General features: G+C 32.5%; 3 protein-coding genes across 4 annotated transcripts; 1 reads left to right on the forward strand and 2 right to left on the reverse strand.

Annotated features, from left to right (window-relative positions):
* Positions 1–323: 323 nt before the first annotated feature.
* Positions 324–2,762, forward strand: LOC113402226 (m7GpppN-mRNA hydrolase). The gene is made up of 4 exons (XM_026642418.2): positions 324–588; positions 903–1,065; positions 1,679–1,897; positions 1,979–2,762. Exons 1-4 carry the CDS (start codon positions 515–517, stop codon positions 2,660–2,662), a joined length of 1,140 nt encoding a protein of 379 aa, XP_026498203.1. The 5' UTR covers positions 324–514; the 3' UTR covers positions 2,663–2,762.
* Positions 2,763–4,470: 1,708 nt separating this feature from the next.
* On the reverse strand, positions 4,471–13,309 carry LOC113402225 (glycosylated lysosomal membrane protein B-like). The gene is made up of 7 exons (XM_026642417.2): positions 12,979–13,309; positions 12,197–12,442; positions 9,852–10,040; positions 7,480–7,710; positions 6,791–6,924; positions 6,401–6,538; positions 4,471–5,515 (listed from the first exon to the last, which is right to left on the reverse strand). The coding sequence occupies exons 1-7, from the start codon at positions 13,039–13,041 to the stop codon at positions 5,338–5,340; spliced, it is 1,179 nt and encodes a 392-aa protein (XP_026498202.2). The 5' UTR covers positions 13,042–13,309; the 3' UTR covers positions 4,471–5,337.
* Positions 13,310–15,100: 1,791 nt separating this feature from the next.
* Positions 15,101–19,762, reverse strand: LOC113402223 (tRNA (guanine(26)-N(2))-dimethyltransferase). 2 transcript variants are annotated; one of them, XM_026642414.2, is made up of 10 exons: positions 19,558–19,762; positions 19,227–19,487; positions 18,648–18,835; positions 18,226–18,454; positions 17,579–17,727; positions 16,887–17,055; positions 16,315–16,535; positions 16,018–16,155; positions 15,611–15,778; positions 15,102–15,300 (listed from the first exon to the last, which is right to left on the reverse strand). In XM_026642414.2, the coding sequence occupies exons 1-10, from the start codon at positions 19,591–19,593 to the stop codon at positions 15,156–15,158; spliced, it is 1,704 nt and encodes a 567-aa protein (XP_026498199.2). In that variant the 5' UTR covers positions 19,594–19,762; the 3' UTR covers positions 15,102–15,155. The 2 variants fall into 2 exon arrangements, with proteins under 2 accessions (XP_026498200.2, XP_026498199.2); XM_026642415.2 differs by lacking the exon at positions 19,558–19,762 and having other exon boundaries at positions 15,101–15,300; positions 19,238–19,487.
* Positions 19,763–19,779: the final 17 nt, after the last annotated feature.

Here is a 19,779-nt window from a genome sequence, read left to right on the forward strand (position 1 = left end):
TATATGACATTAGCAAACGCTCGGAGGAATATTTAAAAGACTGCCTATTATTCCTCCGAGTGTACAATGGGTAAATATTTGTATGGGTAATATTGCATTCTTATGAAATCTTTGTTACAAAATGACATTTATTGTTTTTGTTTAAAAAATTGATATTATGTTACGGCTTTATTAAATCGAATTCCTAAGCCGATTCCGAAGCTATTCAGTTTTTCTGTTTATAGTTTTGATGCAGCTATTTTTATTTATAGTCATGAGACTTCTAAACTACACGTCGTTAAATACATATTTATGTAATTATATACTCTTTGTATATTATTCTAGCGCTAGCAACATTGCTATTGACAAACAAAACAATAATGCGTATATACTGTGGGTACAAAAAAATAAGATTTTTTTTATTAAAAAGTGTACGATTTTGGAGTAATAGTTTGATAATTGTTAAATAGTCTACTATATTTAAATTACATTGTTTAGAATTATTTTAGTTATAAATTTTAAATAAATCAAGAATATGGCTGCAGCAGACAATAGTTCACGTCAGGGGAAACATTCCATTCCTATTGAAATATTGGATGATCTATGCAGGTAATAAGGCAAATTTAAAATAATACAAAATCTCAAAACGTCTTTTTAGAAAAAAAAAACTTATAATTTCAAGAATGTAATAACTTTGAATTTGAATATCAATTTTTTGTTGGTTAAGTTATAGTAAATAACATGAAGAAAAAACGAATAGGTTTTTTAGACATGTTATGAAAAGTTTTATTTTTAACATTATATTACTCTTGATTGAATAACAGACACTCGTCAAATGTACGCTATTTAAAATGTTTCATGTGTCTTATACCTTGACCTATTTGAACCTTAAGATCTTGTTTTGATCGAAAGCCTTTTGACAGCCGATTCATAATCAACCTGCCTCAAGAAGACAGAGGCAACTTGGTTCGAATCTGCTTCCAAATTGAGTTGGCCCATTGGTTCTACTTGGACTATTATTGTACTGATGAGAGTAAGAGGCTCAATCCATGTGGTATTCGGGACTTTGCAGCACATATATTTCAGGTATACATGTTTTCATAAATAAATACTTTTGTTATGTTTCTAATAAAGTAAATGAATCCAATAAGTATCCAATATGAATTATTATTCAGTACATCATTTGTGAATGGACAGATATGTTGGTCTGGTAGGCCATCAAACTGCCAATCTCAAGATCCTGGGTTTAATTTCTGGGGACCAATATAAAAAGTTAGTGAATTTTTCTGTTAAGAAAATCACAAAGTACCGTGTAGGGAAGTATTTCAGATTAATGACTCTGGAAAGTATATAAGTCTGTATGTAAATGTCTGCATATGTGTTAGCACACAATATCAGCAATAACAATGATATTTAAATGTTTATGAGAATCACACAAAGTTAAGAACACAACTACTGTCTGATTGTAGCTGCAGATTAAACAATAATCATGTTGTAATTTCTTTGTGAGCTGAGACCATTTTTAATTTTATAAATATATATTTTTATACAAGCTTTTTAATATCTGTTTGAGTGTGTTGAAAATAAAACATATTTTATTACAGTGAGATTTGTTCTATTGGCTTAGGTTATTCTAAAATGTGTTTTATAAATTTAATGTTAATATGTAACAAAAATATAGCTAATTATTTAACTCTAGCATGTCCCCCAACTACGAGAGCATATCAGCAATCTTGATGAGGTGTTGGATAACTGGCGTGAATATAAACAGACAGTACCGACATATGGAGCTATCCTCCTTGACACTGAATTGTCCCATGTGCTGCTCGTACAGTCTTACTGGACCAAGGCATCCTGGGGCTTCCCTAAGGGTAAAGTGAATGAAGATGAGGAGCCATGGAAGTGTGCTGCTAGAGAGGTACAAGCTTATTTATTATTTTAAAAATATTGCTTCACAAATTCAGAAAAAATGTAATATTTTTTTATCATCTCATTGAAGGTACTCGAGGAGACTGGATTTGATATAAGCAATCTAATTAATAAACAAGATTATATTGAAGCGATGATACACGATCAAATCGTCCGCTTGTATATAATTGCAAACATACCACGCGATACCAAGTTCCAGCCGCGAACGAGAAACGAAATAAAGGCCTGCGAATGGTTCCCACTAGCCGACCTGCCCGCAAACAGGAAGGATATGACACCCAAAGTTAAAATGGGTGTTAGCCCCAACGCGTTTTTCATGGTGCTGCCATTTGTTAAAAGAATGAGGCGATGGGTCGTAGAAAGAAATCTAAAAGTAGGCAGACGAACGAGACACAAATCAATGGGTGACATTGAATCGTGCAAAACAAAAAACAAAACAATCTCGCAAGGTCTACAGAATGAAATACAGGAGTACCAGCAGAATTCTAGTCACAAATATACAAGTAATACTCACGGTACTCATTCAAATACGAAGGCGAATGGTAACAATGGCGCCGGTCCTAAAAAGAGCGGGAAAATGACAAAACGTCAACTTTTCACTCCACAAAATACACATACTAGTAATTTCTCTCCCTTATTAAAAGATAACAGTCCGGCAGAAGATATTGAAGAAAGTGTTTATTTGAACTTCGTCGCACCATCTTGGGCGAATTTTAAATTTGATAGACGCGCCATCCTTGAATGTCTGACTTGAAAATTAAATATTGTGACTAAGGTTGATCTCACTTCTAAAGACTTGTTCCTTATATAACAAGATATTATTCGTTTTTGAAAATATAATTTTCTGACGTATATTGTTGTATTATTTTTACGTAATGCAAAAACCTAAAATAATTGAATTGTTAAGTTTATTCACATTTAGTATACGGGTCTCCATTAAATCGCTAATATAAATCCAACTTCGGGTTTCTTCTTTATAAATAATTGTGTCATAAATGGGTAGAATTGTGAAGACGGATATATAATTTATGATTGTAGAGCAAAGTGTAAAGCGCACACGCGTCCATCAATTCGCGGGTTATCACTGGGGACGAGGTTAATTATAATTATTACGCAGTTTGTGCAGTTCTCTTGACTAATAAAAGTATAATAAATTAAATAATTTAAAAATGGTATTAAATAAAAAAAAAAAACTTAATTATTAAATCTTGATACTTCATGAAACAATGCAATTGAAAATGACAATTAAAAAAAGATAGTTAATTACAATTACAAAAAATATTATAACGTCCATATATTAATTGCTTGGGACGTTGTAAAAGAAGAACACAAATAAATAATACCATCTTTATTTTTATACAGCCCAATTAACAAAATATCACATCAAAATATAAGAAATACAATAATTTACAAAGATGTCTGTAAACAGGTCATTACAATAATTAACGTTCTAAAATTATAAGTTTAATTTTACGTCATATAGAAACTTTGATGGCGTACATTTATAACTTATACTAAAACAAAAATTCATATAGTATTTACATCTTTCCATAAAAAATAATTGTCAATACTGGTCTTCGATTTATAAACATTCGATTATCACAAAATATCAATATTTATACTAGGTATTTTTAATGAGATAAAGTATAACAGTATTTTTGGTTAAATAATATCAATTTTTCGATTTTAGTGCCTGATGAAGGTCAATTTGAATTTACTCATCTTTCAACATACATGCGAAACTGGAAGAACGAACTATTTAAAAAATAAGACGGTTACTTTAAAAAGATGAAAACGAAGTAAGAATAATATAGTAAAGGATTTTAAAAAATTAAAATCGATTTAAATACATTTACATATAAACCAAAAATATTTACAAAACAATATTTTATACAAATTAGTCTAGGCGTAAAATAAGTATAAGTATCAGTGAAAACAGAAAATGCAATACGAAAATTCGGCCAAATTTTAATTTACAAAAATGTTATTGTTTGTTTAAAAGGAATAAGTGGGGGCGAGTTTCCTTTTATAAAACATAAGTGGGTACATTATTTTCATTTTTCGCTCTAACTTATCATTTGGGCATTTAATCGTAAATTTGAATAAATTTGCAAAAAACATAAAATTCATCAATAAAACCGAAATTAAACAACACAATTAAAAAAAAGAAATAATGCGATAAATTTCAGAATATATATTTTTTCGTTTTTTTTGTTTAATGTTCTTAAATAAAATACGTTAAGACGTGTGATCGAACTAAACAGTCGTGAGAATTAAAACAAAAGATTGAGTAGCTGTTTTCATAACGCTGGCTAAGTATTGCTACACTTATTGAACGTCAAAATATATAGATTGGAACATTTTCACTAATGCCTATTTAAGCTAAAAATAATTATTAATCATGATTTATTATATCAAATAAATTATCCTATAGTTATTTCTTCTGTCACGTAGGAAGTTTTTTTTTTACTTACTAAGAATTCTGATTAGAAAGAGCTTTATGAGAACGTTTATTTTAAATCCGTCATTTATTGTACGTAGTTTTTGTCAAGTTTATTTTTTTTCAATATTAGTTCTTTTATTCATCTTTAAATTGTGGTACTAAAGGTTTTCATAAATATTGATATTAATACATTTATTTATCTCAACTAACAGATCTATTTGCATAGTCTATATGGCAACAAATGACTTGGCCTAGCGAGTTCGTGTATTGGCGTTCAGTTTCCAAACAAATAAAAAAAAATGTATCGATTTCCGTCAACATGTATTTTAGTTACACATCAATTTAGTCAATTAAGTTAAATATTTGCTACGACAGTCCACTTAGTTCGATTTAGTGAATATAGAAAATATTTTCTGGAATTAGTTCCTACGGATGATGTATTTATTCGTCTACAAAAAATGTTTAGTACGCACACATAACCTAAGCCAAGCGAAATGCCGCCTATAATCAATACATAGAGCGCTGAGGTAAGATTGTACGGATCGAATTTCCGAGCGATTCGAGCACCGTTTTATTTACTTTTTTCTCCAGGCAATACGAGCTAGTAAAACTGTTTCCATAGACTGGAGAACACCAAATACGAAGAGAAACTCCTGTGTTTTTGCCGGTTCTTCTCGGTAAAACGTACTTACCGAACATACCACAAGTTTACAATTAATTCAATACTGTAACATGACGATTCAAATATTCTTTTATGAGCATACTTGAATGTAGAATATTTTGATTTTGATCGAATGAGTCGGAAATTCCATCGGCACGATGTTACCTTAACTCGCCCTAACTAAAGTCGAATCAAAATATATTATTACATGAGAATAACAATAAATAATTATTTGAATCCGACGTTAGAATACGTTACACATATAAACAATTGGTATCTATACTGAGGATAACATACTGCGTGTTGGGATCGTGTAGTCTAAGCTTTAATCCTCGTTAGTGAACCTTGTTCTGCTATTATTGTGCCTGTATCGCCTCAACAGCACGTACGTGATTCCTGAGAGCGCTAGAACAATCGGCACTCCAAGTCCTATGGATATTATCATGATGACGAAGAACGAAAAGCCTTCCACTGGTGGAGCTCCGTAGCCGATGGTGAATGACCTGAAAATTTGTTTTATATTTAAGAATATTTTTCCTTTTTTTTTTGTTTATTGCATAAATAAGTTAATTTGTAATTGCATTATCGGGCCAAAGGGTTTTATTAAGATAAACAAACTTTAGATTTTCTTATTTCATGATTCGATTCGTATTCCATGCGATTTGCTAATGGCTCAGCTATAATATGAACTACTAACAATTCTTGATTAATATATCTTCATTAATAATCTATCATAATATTTATTATTTTAACTTTTAATCTATGTATTTAAGGTATTTAGAGAGGTATAGTCCATAATGCTAATGTATTAAGGCAGTTGAGTCTGTGCGCCCCAGATAGGTAGATATGTGTGGGGGAGTGGTGGTTTTTTAATATCGACGATTCAAAAACGCTTTGTTGTGAAGTTTACTTGAATAAAATTGATTTGATTTGATTTGATTTGATTTGAGACATCGACCGTCGTTGCTAGCGGTGCCCAACGGACGAACCAAGTTGCTCGAGGAGGCGCCACTGACGCGCACGTTGCCTCAACGTCGATTTGTTTTATTGCAGCCCGAGTGAACTTGAAGCCAATTGGACTATATCATGTATAATGTATAGACTTATTTTGAATATTGGTAATAAACGCGCTGTGATATCGAATTAGGACAACCATGTCCTGTAATGATATGTATACAGTTTTGTATTATAAATAAATAAATAAAACTACTAATTAAAATCGGGGATGTATTCAAAAGTGTTTAAATTATTTATTTTTTAGATATATTGTTATAAGTCAATAGACAAATTTACAGTGACATCTCGTGAGCCGTGTATTTTTCGTTTGTGTGTGCGTTACGTGCTCATGCATGTGTGCGTGTGTCAGTTTTAGTATAGTGTGTACTCACCACGCCGTATAATTGTGTTGCTTGTAGTATCCGTCGCCCGTCTCGCCGAACGACACGAACATGTCCTGCACGAGCAGGTCAGCCTGATCGATGTCAGAGTAGAACAGCTTCAGCGTGCTATGACGCGGGAGATCGGTCCTGCAATATTATGTTGATATAGTAGATAATGATAGAAAACAAATCAGACAAGTTCTGACAAGTCAGCGTCGGTTGGTCATAGTCTTGATACGCTCTGTAGTTTTACGTTATCGGTATATATTTATTTATGATCCTTAAATGACAGAAATTCATTAATAATGACAATAAATTATCTAATCATCAAAGTAATATTTCAATGCAATTTCGTGAAAGGAAAGGAAAGGTGGAGGTGGTGGTGGTGGGGCTGCGTACCGACTGAAGGCGGAGACGCGCGCGACGGTGGAGCTGGCGACGCCGCGAGCGTCCTCCGAGTAGGCGACGGGCCGGAACTGCAAGTACCCGCCCTCGCCCTCGTCGAACAGCGACGGGCTCTTGATCTCTATGATCTGACACGGTACAACGTTATTATGCAAACAAACGAGACTGCGGAAACTCCTTTGGGACAGAACTTAATTTACACGCAGAAAACGCGCTAACGTGATAAGTTTCATTCACACGTACCTATTGTACATTTTCAGAAAAGTGACATTGATAAGGCAGGATCATTTTAACAAATAAATAAATAAATATTGGACAACATCACATACATTACTATGATCCCAATGTAAGTAGCTAAAGCACTTGTGTTATGGCAAATCAGAAGTAACGACGGTACCACAAACACCCACACCCAAGGCAACATAGAAAATTAATGGTGTTTTTTCTACATCGACTCGGCCGGGAATCGAACCCGGGACCTCGGAGTGGCGTACCCACGAAAACCCAGTGTACACACTATTCGACCAGTTATCGTCAAGTATATATAATTGAATAGTTGAAGTGTTTGTTCAGTACAAAGGTTAACCCATCGGTAGGTCCATTCGCCTTAAAATAATAAAATAAATAAACATATTATGTAATACGTATTTTATTTGTAAATCCCAAATATAAAATAGTCTCACCTCAAAAACGCCCGGCGTATGTTCATCATCCAAGCTCTTCCGCATCGTGTAATGCATGGTCTCAACCGCTGGATCAGAGCTGATCAGTAGCAAGTGTAACGCGTAACGCGACGCGTTGTACTCGCGACTCGTCGTCAAGTTCACGAGGCTCACGTCGACTAGAGTGGAGTTAGCCGTGTGGATCAAGTGCGGAAGATCCGCTGCGTAGTCTTTGAAGGGAATTAGATCGAGCTGGAAGAAATGTGTTCCATAACTTTATTAGGATTCCTAATTCGAAGGACAAACATTGAAACGGATACAACATGTACAGCCTGTAAATTACGCACTGCTGGTCAAAGCCTCATCTCCCTTTTGAGGAGAAGGTTAGGAGCATATTCCACTACGCTGCTCCAATGCGGGTTGGTGGTTTCACATGTGGCTAAATATCGTTGAAATTAGACACATGCATGTTTCCCCACGATGTTTTCCTTCACCGCCGAGCACGAGATTAATTATAAACACAAATTAAACATTTGACAATTCAATGGTGCTTGCCTGGGCTTGAACCCGCAATCATCGGTTAAGATGCACGCGTTCTAACCACTGGGTCATCTCGGCTCTCACTATTCTGAGTCTGGCTTTAATTATTTTAACACACAAATACGTATTATGTAACAATTAGTAGAGTGTACACATTGGGTAAACATAATGTAGAACAAATATACATTAAACATTACACTTTCGTCGTTACTATACCGAGTGCTTCCCGCGCCGGACTTCCTGCGATAATTATAGAAATAGGTATTTTTAATTGCGTAGGTTTTTTTTAAGAAAGTTTCGAAGGAGACATTGGTTCAGACAGCATTTTTTTGTTTTGAAGAATAAGTTTATACTTATTCATGTTTTTTTTAGTAAAATGATTAATAAATAAATGTACTATTCAAAAAAAAATTTTTACGAGTAACAAACGACGTAATTAATGTTCGTAACTAATTAAACTTTCACTGTTACGCAAAGTCTTGGCTTTAATTCGCTTCCGTTTGCACGTTTTATTTGTTTGCAAAAGTAAAAAGTACACTATACATTATTGTACTAACTAATTACATTTAAAATGCCTTTATAGCACTTTATTAGAAACTAGTTGTAGCTCATAGGTTCGTTCACCTTTCAGGGGTAGTCTTTAGGTGTAAGGCCTAATAAAGTATATGTCCTTCCTTAGAGTTCAAGCTTCCTTCATACCAAATTTCATCAAATTTGGTTGTGTTTTAACCGTGACTGAGCATAAGACAAACAAAAAGTCAGACAGATGGAAGTATAGATGAAAAAGCAAGATTGTATCTTCTATAAAAACGATTATACGCATTAAAAAAGTGACTAAAACTTATTAAACATAAAAACCTATACTGAAATTAACAGTCTCGTAGGTCCCTATAATTACGAAAATGACCCAGCAATAAACGTGCCACCGGAAGTTCATTCCGTATTTTCTATTCGATTAAGAAATGATAACGAACTTGGACTATACTACTAGGCCAGGATTCCCCAGAATTATTAAGATAAATCAGACACTTCAAGTCTATTGTAACGAATTATTTCCTTTATTCGAGATATCGTTAGCGTTTTTTCGGAAATACTACGGTTCCCAGTGTAACAGAATTGAGGCATTCCACGATAAATAATGTGTTCAAGTGAAACTAATCAAATACAATATTATCAATACTGTAGTCAGATTGCATTTAAAGATCGTCACCATTTGCATATGTATGCGTTCAATCCTGCAATGTATTCGTCAAAATAACCGATACATATTTTTAGCATACTAGCTGAACCCTCGACTTTACCGTGCTAAAATTATAAGCAGTCACCCCCCATTTTACACTCACGAGTGGTGAATTAAAATAAGGAGCCTATGTCCTTCCCCGGAGATCAAAATAATTTGATACTAATTTCAATGTAAATCGGTTTAAGGGTGAAGAGATAACAGAGTTACTTTCGTATTTATAATATTCGTATATAGTATAAGTGTATAGAATCCAGTCACAATGACATTTAATTGACATTATATCTTTGGATGCAATCTTATATATTCTATGGATATTCACAATTCGTAAAAAAATGCGTTTTGGCAACGACGTAAAATTATAGTGGATATACTGAAAAGTTTTGTGAAGAACTGTTTGTGATGCACAATTTAGCAGAGCTACTATACAATTACATGGAATTGAAAAACTAAGCTTTGTTTATCTTTACTCTATTGGAATAGTCTATCCAAGTATATTAGTATATTGGAACTGAATTTTACAACTCTAAACCAACTAATTCAACTGACAATACAATAGTATCTTCAATAGATTTAAAAGTAATACAATAGTTCATTACGACTTGGTACTTACTTTTATGTTGATAATTTCAGGTCGTCCTCGTCTCTCTTCATTTAATATACCATAGACATGAATCATCGCCTCCTTATCTGATAATATACTCTCATTTAAATGCCAACGAATCCTGTCAAGTTTGTATGCCTTCTGGGGAAACTTCGGGTCGATGTGACCGTTGTCATCCAAGTCATCATATTCATAAAGCTTGAAAAAAAAAACACTGTATCTCAAACCAGTTATCAATATCTATGGTACGAGCTTAATAGATCATAAAACAACAAATTCATTTTTACTTCTTTCTGTACGTCAAGTAATACCTATTAGAAATGATAAAAAAACACATTTATAATATAATGTATGTATTTGTGCCAATGGAATGCATTATTTGATACACAAATACGTTTATCAATCTAGTTCACGTATTAATACATTTTAAGCTAATTTTTAAAACAATGGGGTAGCGCCTAGAATCGCTTAAATCATTATCCATATGGCTAACTCAATTGCCAGCTGGTTTGATTAAGCCATTGTCATACAATTGTTACAAATAATAAAACTTGTGCAGGCGACTTCGTTTGTAATCCCTGAATGTGGTCTAACGTCCTATCGCGTCTGATTGTTTTTTTTATTGTGTACATTGGCGGGCGAGCATTTGGGCCACCTGATAGTAAATGGTCACCACCGCCCATAGACAATGGCGCTGTAAGAAATATTAACCATTCCTTACATCACCAATACAATACCAACCATGGGAACTAAGATGTTATGTAGTTACACTTGCTCACTCACCCTTTTAACCGGAACACAACAAAACTGAGTAACGTGGTTTGGCGGTAGAATATCTGTTGTGTGGGCGGTAACTACCCAGACGGGCTTGCACAAAGCTCTACCCCCAAGTAATATGAAAGTGAACTTGTGTTTGCACACACACAGGAATCAGAGGGTTATTTTTCTTTTCATTATGCACCTTTCATTTATTATCTATATTGATCTTACATATAACTACTGATTCTATAAAAATCTCCTTGTTTTGTAAAGCATTCAACGACAAAATAATTTGTTTTGGTAAATAAGTCATCATAGATAAAAAATCACTATAAAATGTTTATACAGTATAAGTACTGTCACCAGTACGCCAGAAGGCTATGTTAGAGTAGGGTCCATGCCTGGGAGACTGTAGTAATAATCAGCAAATAGTAACCAAATGAGAAAAACTCAAAAGTGACAATAATATAATAAATGGTTATGTTGTTAACACAAATAAATCAAATCAATTGATTTGTGTTATTACACAAACAAGGCTTTAATTTCTTTTAATAAGTGATTTTCATCTGTAATAATGAATCTTATAAAAAGTATTAGAATTATATTATTTAGAAACTGGTGCAATGTTGCAATTTATTTAGGTATATAATGTATACATTTTGTATGCAGATAATTTCACAAATGATGAATAATGTAGGCCAGATCAGTGAATCATTGTTTTATATGGATAAGCAATATATTACTTCCTGATTCTAAATTATACTTTAGACAAATTAATTAAAATGATAAATGGTCAGTAATTATTAAATATATCTATTTTTTTATAAAGTACATCAGGAATACTCCATTTAAATCACTAATATTTATGTCTAAAATTAAGCTTTAAGCTTAAAGCAGTAGGAGGCACAACAATAACTCAAGGGCTCAGGATTGAACCTGGGACTGTCGCTAAGCAGCCTGTTAACCTTTGTGCTATTGACCTCATATATTGATTAATTTCATTCACTGTTAATGCACATTGGTAAAAACATAGGAACAAAAATGTTCTGTCCAATTGTGCCAGTAGTAGTAGCAGCAGTAAAACTTAGTGTCATGCTTGTGCCTGCATAATACACTACCATCAAATAAATAACTATGCTTCTGTGATTTGAGTAAAATATTTCCATTAACCGGGATAAATTTTCTGAGCAGCAGATATGATTAACTCCAAGTACAAAAGACATCTCTGTTATGTTTGTAAAACAATAAAAATTTGTTTAAATTATATTATATCACTTTATATTGATAAAATAATAATATTGTTTTATCATTTTATGGATGAAATATACGAGTGCCTCAAGCAGGCACTCTTATATTTCAGCTCAGCATCAATTTAGTAATGATTTGGTATAAGAAAAAAATTTAAATAATATTCTCTGGTAACAAGGTCATAACAATTTTCTAGGTATATTATTATTCTAGTATATTTAATGACCAAATTCTTTTTTTGAATAGTGAAATTAGTAGCATTATTGAGTAGTAAATATCTAAACACACAAGTGATCAGATTTATAATACCTAATATTATATAAGTAGTAATTATTTTTAATGCTTACCTTGTCAATGGCTGTAGCAAAACTATAGCTAGGTTCTTCTGACAGTACAATGCTCTTTGGCAGTGTGTCGGTCCATGTCACATTTAGAGTAGAATTCAAACTAGTTACAGCAAAAATCACTGTAGGCAAGTGTCGCGTAAAGTCCCATATTTGATGTATCGTATCTGAGGCACCATCACATTTCACATATAATAGTGTTGTGTTTGATGAGCAGATGTTGCAACCTGGATTTAGTTTAGCTGTTATCTAAAACACAACAAGAATAATTAATAATTTTGATACAATTTTGGAACAGTTTAAACTTATGAATTATGTTAATAATATTGGTAATTATGTATTAATGCCACTGCTGCAAAAGACACTCTGAAAACAATATTAGCACATTCACAGATTTTTTTTTTGCTGCATTGATGTTAGTATGTGAGTATCATATTATTGATTATATTTTCAAATTTTTTATTGTAATTTACATGACTGTATTATGATATTTTCTCAAATAGTTTTATATTTTTATTATTGAAGATGTATAGTGTCTCTTTTGAGTGTCATGGTTATCTATAAGTAAACCAACTGCATAGCATGTTGGTTATCCTAAATTAATTGATTAAGACCATCACATGAATATTAATAATCTATTTTTTAATAATAAAGTATAGCTAAAATATTTTAATTTACAATAAATATATTACAGGTACTTTAATAAAAATCTACATAAACAAAAATGACACTCTTTCGACATAACAAAGAAATTGACAACATACACATTATTTACAAACACTTACCTTCCTGTCTTGTCCATATGCGTAGGAAAGCCCAATAAAAATCAATATTGTCTGGAGATTCATTTTTATCGTAACAGGAAAAGAAAATTATATATGATAAAAAACTAATCAAATATCGATTACAGGGGTCGAGTTCAAAACACAATAAACATACTACAAATTACACGATAACCACCTCAGCACGTGCGAAAACTTCGAGTGGATATAAATGCATTCGATAACGCCTACTAATAAAGAGCTATATAATATTCATGTCTCCTTTTGCGTGTTATTTTGATTATACAGTTTCTGTGTCTGCACGATAATGTCTGAACTCTGAAATGACATTTGACAATTACGTCATATGGCAATGGATATAGTCAAGCAAGTTAAGCAGCTGTGCTGGTTTAAAAACATTAAAGTATCAAGATACGTAATAATACGTCACAAGTTGGATATTTTCTTGGATTATATATTTTATTTGAATTAAAAATTGATGAGTGCTTAAGAATTTAAAATTGAATATGGATTTTTATTATAATCTAAATGTCCAACTTGGTAATTAACAATTTATAAAAAAAAGATTTTGTTTGATTTTATTAAATTGTATTTATATTCAGACTATTAATAATTAAAAAAAAAGCATTGAAATTACCTCGGTAAGCATTTAAAAAATCGCACAATACGCGGTCTTACATTGGTTGTTAAGTAAATATTGTGAATCTTGTTACATCTGACCTATGATATGAAATAAGACTCCCATACATATACTTCTGTCTGACTGGCTGACGAACTCTCGAATCTCAAATGAAAATACATTTTTCTAAAGTTTATTTTTATAGTATAGGTATTTAAATAAAAAACATATCTATTTCTACTGTTTTTTAACTGTTCCATCGAAATATGATTTATTCGTATTTAAAAATTTGTACTAATTTTATGAATGCGAAAGTAACTCTGTCTCTTGCGATTTCACGGCTGGACAACTGAACCGAATTTAATGACATTTATATGAATGAAGCAAGTATGTATTATTTGTATAAAGCAAGCTTGAACCCTGAGGGAGGACATAGGACACTTTTTTAAACCTAAAACCTGATGACATATCCATAAAAATTAAAATATTAAGCCTCAAGTTAGCAACAATATAATAGTTTTATACTTTCTGATTAGTTTTTCATTGTTTGATTTCGAAAATCATCTGTTCTCCTGCGTTACTCTTTAATTGAATATTAAATTAATTAGTTCTCTTAAGGTGGCGGAGCAAAACGGAGAAATTTCGAAGTATTTAAGAAGAAAAAATTTTTCGAGTTTGACAGATTTGGCATCCGTTTTAATAAATTATTTTAAGATGAGCCGGCCCAGTGGTTAGAACGCGTGCATCTTAACCGATGATTTCGGGTTCAAACCCAGGCAGGCACCACTGAATTTACATGTGCTTAATTTGTTTATAATTCATCTCGTGCTCGGCGGTGAAGGAAAACATCGTGAGGAAACCTACATGTGTCTAATTTCAACGAAATTCTGCCACATGTGTATTCCACCAACCCGCATTGGAGCAGCGTGGTGGAATATGCTCCATACCTTCTCAACGGGAGAGGAGGCCTTAGCCCAGCAGTGGGAAATTTACAGGCTGATTATGTTTGTTATAATTAAAAAAAAATCCGCGCCTAAAACGTAAAAAAAAAATTTTGATCGCACATTGAATTACAGCCGACCAACGATTGTTTAGCTATAAACAAATTGATTGCGCCTCGCCTTCTTAAAATACCAGCTCGAGAGCCAAAAATTAGTAGTCTAGTCGATGGGTTCTACACTATATAATTGTATATAATAAGTCTTTTAAGAATCTACGTACGAAATGATTCTTGAGACGAGCCAAAAGACATAGGTAAAATATCATACAAGTAATCCAAATCAAACTTTTATTTAGTAGCAAATTTTACAAATTAATATAAGTTACAGATATATATTACATTTTATTCTCTTTTTTAGCTCAATCGGTTATGTAATTCGAATTCAAATTCGAATTTTGTGAATATGAACAAAAAACATAAGTATAGATTATCTTATTTTAGGTATACGACGATGAAAACAACACATCTGAATTATAATTTTTAATATAAATTCTTATGATTATAAACTAAGCTTAGTTTGCTATAAGTATAAGTCAATCAACATGTTCATGTTTATTGTATTTACACAGTTGTGTCGAGAGTGTCAGTGTTACACTTTTTACGCGATTCCTCGTCCTCAGGTGAATGACCTCGTTTTTCATTTCGCTTCTCCTTGTTTTTTTTGTTTTGATTGCGTATAGCTTTAGACATTTTTCCTTCACCAACACTGAAAATATACCGATGAATTATTACATATTATAAAATACTTTCTTCTAAACTTCCTAGTGAAACCATGTCAAAATATACTATTTTGACATGATTATAACAAATATGCTTTCAGGATTTTGGCTCACAAGGAAATGTTAATGTCCTATGAATTTTTGCGATATTAGCATCACAGTATTGAAACAAAGCGCTTAAATAAACTCCACACTTTTTTCCATTCCGTTCCATATTTATCCATATTGGAACAAACGCGGACATGGACACATTTACTTGACATACAAGCTGTGACTAGGTCGACGTAATGTGCTCACTTGACGACGGCCCGCGCGCCGGGCCCCCAGTGCGGCGCGGGGTTGTACTGGAAGCGCAGCCGCCCGTGGCGCCGGCTGTTCGGGTTGGCGTCCGGACGCTCACTCAGGTCCACCGCGCTGATGACGTCCTGGCTCAGGATATATTTAGCCACCGGGTCAGATTCTATCCTGGAAAAATTTTACTTGGACGTAATTTGCAAAAATATATTACTAATTATGCTTTAAATATGGTAACCGATAGGTTTATTTTCCTATTAGTCAGCTTCTAAATTTTTAAAAATTATACTAGTTTTAGGTTAAGATTTGGTCTGAGCAAAGTTAAGCTTAAGTATCGTTTTGTCTTCGCAATGTTAAATGGTATGCCCGGTGGCGCGATACTAGCAGTATGTACGCAAGTGTGTGCTCACTTGTGCGTGACGTCAGTCCGCAAGCTGCGCCAGTGGCGCACGACGTCCCACAAGAAGCGCGCGGGCGCGTTCGTCTTCACGGACAGCCGCGCCGCGTGCGAGTAAGACACCCGGTGGCCCGCGTTCAGCAGAGCCGACCTACGAGAATACAAAATAATATATTGATACTATTTTTATTAAACATTATTATCAAACATAAATTTTAGTGACTTATACCAAAAACGATATATTATGTTTATACAAAAATTTAGTCAGGGTCCTTTTCTAAATAAATAATACAATTTAAAAAAATCATACCTCATAACCAACATTGGCATAGTTTCCAAATGCACTCTTCCAAATAACTTATCAAGTGTATAGTAGAGTGGAACATCCGCTAGTTCCTCTCTGACCATTGAGAGGATTCCCTGTATACGCTTGGCTGTACCCAATAGCTGAGGATTTTCTTCCACATGACTCAACACTCGGGTGACAAAGAGCTCATCGTGAATAGGTGCCGACCAAATAGGACCACCTAACTTAAAGAAATTATAATACTTAGTTCAGTTTATAAGCACTTTTTAAGTTGCTTGGACAAGTCACATGTCTGATTAGTAGTAAGTGACAAATTATAATAAAAATCTTTGCATCACATCCTATGTAATGGATTAAAAAATATATAAAATTAATGAGTTATTGATTAATACAAGAAAAAAAATCGTATCCTAGAAGCACTATAGAATTGTTTATTTTTAATTATTATTAATATTGAATAGCAGAATCGAAAATTTGGTGTTGAATCGCTTTATACTTATAGTTTTTTTTATAAAACATAAATTCTTAAATATCTTTCTATTCTATCACAATCAATCAAAGAAATAAATCCTTACATGATGCCGTTGGTTACAGTGCTCACAATGTTCGCCGACAGGTGGTGCTGGAGGGAGAAAAGCTTTCATTTGATCAGGATTCTTTTCAGTTGGATTAGGCTTGAATCCTCCAAGGGGTTGAAGTACCGTATTGTCACAGCCCACACAGTGGTATACCATAGACAATTTACTGAAAACAACACATAATATTTTTGAGGATTCCACTGCAAATAATCATTGAAAATTATAATTTAATATTACTATAAATATCTATTTTATTATCTCTTTTTTATGTGTGACTTTAAGAAGAATAGCAAGTTTAGGCAAACAAGTTAGGACCAGGACAATTTCGTTCAAAATAAAAAACTTAGATAGAATTTTCTGTTATTACAAGTTTTATTCAAAAACATTACAAGTAAAGTAAGCTTATGTAACAGTGATATTATAAGGTGAGAAGAAAAGTAGTTGTAGGCACAGCAAAGTGATGTGTGGTAGTGAGGTGAAGAGGGGCGAGGAGAAAGGAGCGGGGTTTTGACAGGTTGTCAAAATACATTGGAATTGTTTTCTTGTAAGCGGAGGACACAGATCCTTCAGAATAGAAAATGAGATAAATAAACTAATTACAAATTTAAAATGTATTGCAATACTAGTACTAAAGTTTAAGTAACACTAAACTTTAAGTACACTGAGTAGTTTGTTCAATAAAAACCTACCTTGTACTTTTCTTGCAGTGTATCGCACCAGAGTAAATTTTGACAAATACTCTTATGTAAAAATCAGCAGATATACTCAATAATGGTACAATATAACGGCTATATCGGTTTGCATGTTGCTCTATGCACTGTAATAGTATTCTCAAAGCCTACAACAATAAACAAAATTATCAACTAGCAACTAATTTAAATTAAATTTTATTATATTTATACATATATTGTTTATTTTAAAAGAGATTAATAATAATCTGTTAAAAATATTTCAAACTTATGGCATTCCTTATTTTAATATGTAAATGTGATTTAAATTATATTTTGATTTGACTGAACTATTTAATATAATTTAATAGAAGTAAAATGGTATGTCCCTTGTGTCTGTAGTTACACTGCCTACCCTCAGCAACTTGCCATGTGGGAAAAATATTTTATATTATTATTTTATTTCAATTTTAAATGAACATTACTATGTCCATTTAAAATTGAAATAAAGTAACTGATCAGCATTACTATAGAGGCCATTTTTAATATTTTTATAGTTTGTTTCTGGTTCTGTATCTTTGTGTTATTTTAATTTTAAAATATAAATAATAAGTGTTATATATAATTTTAAAATATATATAATAATATATAATAAATTTAATTCATACCATTTCATGGCAACATTTGGTTTTAAGACTAATAGCACCATATTTGCTATAACATGTCTCTGGTGAGTTTCCTGCCAAAACGGCCATGTCAGTTGCTGTCACAAGTAAGAGGCCTCCATCTTGAACACTTTGGACAGCAGAGTCAAGGAATATAGATGGACAGCCATATGGATCTAAATCAATGGCTGCAAACCTTTTTGCTGGATGCTTGTGTTTATACATGAGCATGCTAAAAAATATAATTCATGAACCACCTCCTTTTATAAAAGAAATTGTAAAATGATAAATGTATTTTTTTTTTTATATATAATAAAAAAAATTGCAAATAGTACAAGATGTTGTTGATGTTTTTTTTTTTTAAATAAACATATTTTCATCATTAAGTACTGACAAATAACATAAATAATTAAATAAAGACTTACCAAGCATCATCGTGGCTAGTGTCAATCAAAGATTCCACACCATTATGTACAATATTAGCTTTTATTGTTTCAACAGCTTGCTCTGATAGGTCATTGGCTAGAATTTTAGTAATATTAGGTATCTCTTTTGCATATCTGATACTTCTCAGTCCAGTTGCAGATAAAGCCTCTAAGATAGTAACTGGAACCTGTAATACAAATACATATTTTTTTAATATGCTAAAAGATGGCTAAAACATATACAGTATGGCTTAAGTTAATGATCAATTTCTACATGTAATATTAACTAAATCAGTTGCAGAAGCAACAACAGTGTCAGCCAGTTCCAAAGAAGCACCTGAACCTCAAACTTAATTCATACAAAAACTCAATATCTGTCGCCTCATAGTAATACAAAAAGGTAATTAATATCTAGATAGTTAATAAGGTTACAAATATACACATCTGTAGTTATTCCTAACCATATGCACAAACTATATAAATATATTTTACTGGTAAAAGTGCTCATTTATTATTTAAAATACTTAAGAACTAAAAATATGTAGACATTTAAAAAGTAATGCACAGTATAAAACAGACCTCAATATTACCTCCAGTTCCCACAGCATCTTCAACTATATTTTCGCTCAAGTTCTTCACATTTTTTCTTCCTTTAGCAATCTTTTCTGCTTTAAAATCTTGTGTAAACACACTCAACACAGCTATACTCAAATCTCTGTTGAATTCTTGTACAGGGTTGTAGAAAACTTTTTCATTAGTCAAACGGATTTCAGCTTGGCCTTCTTTTATGCATGTTTTATCAAGATTCACTGTTGCTGCTGCTTCCATTTTCATAATTGTCTAATAGTTATAAAGGTTAATTATTGAATATATATTTGTAATTAGTGAAAGGCGTATTTAGTACACTGACCGAAAACTGTTTTTTCAATATTTGTAAGTACTTCATATATAACTAAATAAATGTACTCGTAAAATTAATCAGAAAACAAAAAAAAGCCACATTGAGGCCATGGGTACTGGTTATGTCAAATGTTGAGACTTGAAACTTAAGGAGTAAATAGTAATTGACACCCGAAAAATTGCCGGCAGGCAGCACATTGAAGACTATCAATATTTACAAATTAATTGATTT

Source organism: Vanessa tameamea, chromosome 14 (genome assembly GCF_037043105.1).
Source record: "Vanessa tameamea isolate UH-Manoa-2023 chromosome 14, ilVanTame1 primary haplotype, whole genome shotgun sequence".
Classification (NCBI taxonomy): Eukaryota; Metazoa; Arthropoda; class Insecta; order Lepidoptera; family Nymphalidae; genus Vanessa; species Vanessa tameamea.

Coding starts and splice junctions, on each gene's coding strand:
- LOC113402226 (XM_026642418.2), top strand. CDS start 515: ATGGCTGCAGCAGACAATAGTTCACGTCAGGGGAAACATTCCATTCCT. Junction 1,066..1,678: donor TTGCAGCACATATATTTCAG/GTATACATGTTT, acceptor ATTTAACTCTAG/CATGTCCCCCAACTACGAGA. Junction 1,898..1,978: donor GGAAGTGTGCTGCTAGAGAG/GTACAAGCTTAT, acceptor ATCTCATTGAAG/GTACTCGAGGAGACTGGATT.
- LOC113402225 (XM_026642417.2), bottom strand. CDS start 13,041: ATGAATCTCCAGACAATATTGATTTTTATTGGGCTTTCCTACGCATAT. Junction 10,041..12,196: donor TTGCTACAGCCATTGACAAG/GTAAGCATTAAA, acceptor TTTTTTTTCAAG/CTTTATGAATATGATGACTT. Junction 7,711..9,851: donor CTGAAATTATCAACATAAAA/GTAAGTACCAAG, acceptor CATTTCTTCCAG/CTCGATCTAATTCCCTTCAA.
- LOC113402223 (XM_026642414.2), bottom strand. CDS start 19,593: ATGAAGTACTTACAAATATTGAAAAAACAGTTTTCG. Junction 17,728..18,225: donor CCAAATGTTGCCATGAAATG/GTATGAATTAAA, acceptor TTATTGTTGTAG/GCTTTGAGAATACTATTACA. Junction 15,779..16,017: donor CGGACTGACGTCACGCACAA/GTGAGCACACAC, acceptor AAATTTTTCCAG/GATAGAATCTGACCCGGTGG.